Here is a 4,631-nt window from a genome sequence, read left to right on the forward strand (position 1 = left end):
GCCCACGATGGCAAGAGTAGGAGAGCCCATCTCCAAGCAGGGGTTTAGCAGCATGAAGGGGAGAAGGACTGTACGACAGTACAGAGGGTTGTGTTAGCGGTGTGACAGGGTTGATGATGCAGAGCACTAACGTATGTCTTTGTTTCTGGTTCCCTGCCTGCTTTTGAAGGTCTTGATTTCGGAAGGACTGGTGCAGTTTGCTCAAGATCCAAAGTTCATTGAGGTCACAACCCAGGAGCTCGCAGATGCCTGCGACATGACGATAGAAGAGATGGAAAATGCAGCAGACAACATTCTCAATGGTAACAGCAAGCAGAGCCCCAATGGCAACCTCTTGCCTTTTGCTAACTGCAGGGACCCAGGGCAGGACAGTGCAGGAGAGGAAGAGGAAGAGGTGCAGAACCCGGATTGTAGAATAAGTCAGGAGGAGCTCAAGGACAGCAGGATTTATATCAGCAGCCTGTAGTTGCCAGGGCTGGAAGCGATGCTGGTTTTTTATTTGTTTCAATGTTCCTAATGGGTTTGTTTCAGAAGTGCCTCACTGTTCTCGTGACCTGGAGTAACCGGAACAGCGTTCTTCATTCATTTCTGTTGGGACGAGTCGCAGAGTTGGGTGGTGTAAGAAAGCTTTTCAGGAGCGGATATAACCCCAGCACGTGTCCATGAAGGAAGAGTGAGGAGGAGGAGGAGGAGGAAGAGGAGGAGAGCCAGCTCCCTCTTTGTTTCAGTCCTTGCACAAGGAACGACAACTGCCTCCGGAGCACGAAGGGGAACCTCAGCTTCCTGTGGATGGCCCTAGCCAAAAGGACCCTGCATCAAACGGGTGTCTTTCAACTTTGCTTGTAAAAATCATTTTGCACATATTCTGTATGAGCCTCACCGTCTCCATAAAGCCAAGGCCCTTTGATTCGGAAGGAGGGGAAGACTTCTGCTGTGGATTCCCATACTGCGAAGGGGAGGAGGAAGCAGAAGAAGCTCGAGGGCGCCCGAGGGGCAGGTGGCAGCGCTGCCCAACCCTGCCGAGACTCCCAGGCAGAGGTCTCTGCCAGCCAATCCGAGCTCAGGCAGCCACTCCTGCCAACCAATCAGAGCTCGAGCAGTCACCCGCCAGCCAATCCGAGCTCAGGCAGTCTCCTGCCAACCAATCAGAGCTCAGCAGCCGGCCATGCCGGCCAATGGGAGAGCAGGCTCTGCGGCGGGGCGCCGCGCGGTGGCTTGTGTAGATCTCTTCTTGTTTTGCAGTTTGGTATTTTCTTGAAAGCATGTTGCAGTTTTTATTTTGACTATTTTATTATTTTTTTTTTTTTGAGGGAGAAGGGAGTGTTTACAACATTTTTGTAATCACCTACCTTTTTTGTTTTGGTTTATTTTCACCTTTGCAAATGTTAAATTGGTTTGATCATGTTGTATTATTTAAACTGGGGGGGGGGTTTTCTCCATTGAAATTTGGTAGAAGTATAATGTTAGCCGAGTTTTACCAACCATTATGTACACCGAGAATTTGTAATTTTATTTACCAGTAACTGAAACCTTTTTTTGTTGTTGTTTTATAATTTAAAGATAGTAGGCAATGCACTTGATATAGTCTTGCACATTTGAGTGATTGATTTGGGTTCTTTTTAGTGCTAAGTGTATCTGTGAGTGTGGGAGCAATAGGGAGCGAGTGTGCGTGCGTGTGTGTGTCAGTGCATGCAGCTCTGCACATCCTGGGTCGAGCTGCAGGATATCTGTATCTGGGGCCATTCGAATGCAAAAACAAACCACTGTCTCTGCTTTCGAAAAGGGAATCAGTAACTTTGCATTTTCTGTTCCACAAGATATGCAAAAACAATGCAATAATATTAATTTTCAAATACAATTGTAAGTTGTGTTGGCATTAAAACTGTATAGCAAACAATCGTGGGGGTGGGGGGAGACCAAACACAAAACCCAGAAGGAGTTAGGCTTCGATATATTCCGTGTGATGTTTTACTGCATTGACAATGTTTCTGTTGAAGAAACCGTTATACTTGAATTCAGGTCAGTTTCAGTATTTTTCAAATATTTTTTTAAAATGAATTGCAATTGTGCCAAGCAAAAGATAATGAATCGAATTAAGTTTGTTTAAAAAAAAATAGGAAAAAAAAGAATCACTTCTTGTATATTTTGCTGCATGTCAAGTGAATCATTTCGTATTTGGAATGTGCCAAGCTTTACCTTTGAACTTTTAAGTGCTTTTCTACGTGTGATTGGGGAAAGGGGTACTATTTTTTTTCTTTTTTTAATTTGTACAATGAACAAAGTGTACCTGGTGTAAGTAACTATTCTGCAATCGACTGACAGGTTGAACGTTACTGATTTTGCATATCTTGTGTTCATTTTCCTTCTTCCTCACTCCCTTTTAACATGCACGATGACTTTATTGGTACAGAATCTTTCTTCCCAAGACTGGGACATTTTATTCTCTCTTTCCTTTTTGCTCAGTTTCTCTAAAGGTCTCATCCCACTTGAGGGTGGCAAGACCACCAAGCCCATTTGGCAGATCCATCCTATGTATTCAGCTGGCACCAGCAATTCAAGGAGCAGGGGGAAAAATTTGAACTTACTTTGTTAAATAGCCAAGCCCTGATGGATTCTGTCAGGATCCTGGAATAAGAAATGCAAGGGTCAGAATAGTTAACAAAGTAAAGTTATCTAACTGGTCTGGACTGAAAGCAAAGGGTAAGTGAGGGAGAGAGCCCTGGATCTTTACTAGGAGAATTGCTGCAGTCTGGTCAAGATGCAGATGCTAAGGGACTTCTTGGTGTTCCTATGCATGGTCTCAGTCCTTTTCCCAGACTTTAGTGGATGGGTCAGATTCTAGGTCACAAAACATCTGAAGGCACAGCACGCCCCAGACATACTTCCTTACTAGTGTGTGTGAAACTCCCTTCACTTTCCTCACATTGATACTTGGCCCTAACCCATGAGAGAAGCTGAAAAAACAGGCATGTATTGTTATATTTTATGCAACTGATTTTTGTCTAGACTACTGCTGTTTTTTCTCCCTTCTCAAGATGGTTCACAAACTTGCAGATCAGTGCTGAGTTAGGAGGTGTGATCTGACTCAGAGCTAAACGTTGATTCAAATCTTGAGCTTCTGCAGATGTCCGAGAACACCATTGATTGCATACGTTAATTACATTATTTTTGTAATGCTCTTCTTTTTCTTCTTGATTCTCTGGAGCATAAAAGAGAAATAGCAAAGGGTATTTTTGATAGTGCACCTTTTGAACTGGCCAGTATCAGCTCAAGATATCTTGAAAAGAAACCAAATATGTTTAAACTAAAGAAATATGGATCCACTTGTGCAATCATCTGTCATCAAAGTCATCACTCAAGACTTCCCCAGAGAAAGTAACCAGCTGATGTCGGTCAGTCTCATCCTTTCCGTCCCTCGTGCCTGTATTGAGACAGGCACACGAGCATGTCTCCCTTTGAGTTTGTTGCTGCTAGTGCTGATGTGCTCCCAAGGTACTTGGAAGGAAATAATGCCGTGCCTGGCTGTTTCTGAAAATGCAATCAGTGTAAGGGCTCCCTATTTCATTTTCTTCCACTAGAAAGTCCATCTGACCCTCCCAGTGGGGGACAGAGGTGTTCTTCTCACCTGAGAAACAGAGTACTTGCCTAAATTAGTGGTGACAGCCCGTGTCATCTTTGTCATCTTTGAGGATCTTTCTTGATGGGAAGGAAAGTGACAGAATGGATTGTGCTCCACACATTCCTGGTGAAAGCTGTGACTCCCTCAGGGGTCAGCACCTGCAATGGCCAGAGGAAACACCCACTCTCTCCTGGAAGACTCCTTCGATCCTGAAGAAGGGAAAATGTATGGCTTAGCAGAGAATGCAGATGACTTTTGTGAGGCAGGTGTTAAGTTTAGCAATTGCTGGTGCCAGCTGTGCCAATTCCTCTTTCTGGGGAGGGCGGCATTTTTTTCTTTTTTCCTTTGAGGTACTTCCAATGTGCACATTGTGACAGGCCTGAGCAAAGAGCTGCTGCCTCCCGTGAGTGAGGTAGAATCTGGGGGACAGTGGGAAGGAGGGGGACGGGTTTCATTTCCTGAGTGTTTCCCTGTGTATGGGAGTGGATGGTGGGTACAATCACTGTGCTGTGGATCGGAGCTTTGAAGGAACCGATGGCTGAGGAGTGGCATGGAAGGAAAGGAGAGAATGAGGAACACGATCTGCTGTCTGCCTCTGAGCATCTCTGACTTGCAAGAGTACACTGCAGACTAAAGACATTTCTTATAAAACAACAAACCTCCTCCCTGTATCACTCCTGCTCATTAGTCCAGACAGTACGGGGCCAGCCACACCAGGTGCATTTCTTTTTTTCTTCCTTATTTCCGTGTGGCTGACGTGATAGGAAAGAAAGTGGAACTCATGATCCAGAGCTGGAGTTTCGTTATCCACAGACCTTTTGTGCATCATCTGCCTCTTCAGCTGGACATGTGGACAATGATGGTGTAGATGCTGCTGCTACTGCAGGGGTCCCGCCTGGTTTATTACCCTGCCCACCACCCCCCAGCACGGAGGGACAGCCAGAGAGGCACCATGTACAGAACCGCATCTATTTCTGCTTTGTTTTCTGACTCAGAACCCTGCCCCGAGGAC

General features: G+C 45.4%; 1 protein-coding gene across 1 annotated transcript in view; it reads left to right on the top strand.

Annotated features, from left to right (window-relative positions):
- The window catches only part of CACNA1C (calcium channel, voltage-dependent, L type, alpha 1C subunit), a 120,366-nt gene extending 119,900 nt beyond the window's left edge, over nt 1–466 (top strand). The window contains 1 exon segment of the mRNA XM_009079347.1: nt 170–466. Coding sequence (XP_009077595.1) covers nt 170–466 — 297 coding nt within the window.
- The last annotated feature ends 4,165 nt before the right edge of the window (nt 467–4,631 follow it).

The sequence above is a fragment of the Acanthisitta chloris genome, unplaced genomic scaffold (genome assembly GCF_000695815.1).
Source record: "Acanthisitta chloris isolate BGI_N310 unplaced genomic scaffold, ASM69581v1 scaffold11107, whole genome shotgun sequence".
NCBI classification, from domain to species: domain Eukaryota; kingdom Metazoa; phylum Chordata; class Aves; order Passeriformes; family Acanthisittidae; genus Acanthisitta; species Acanthisitta chloris.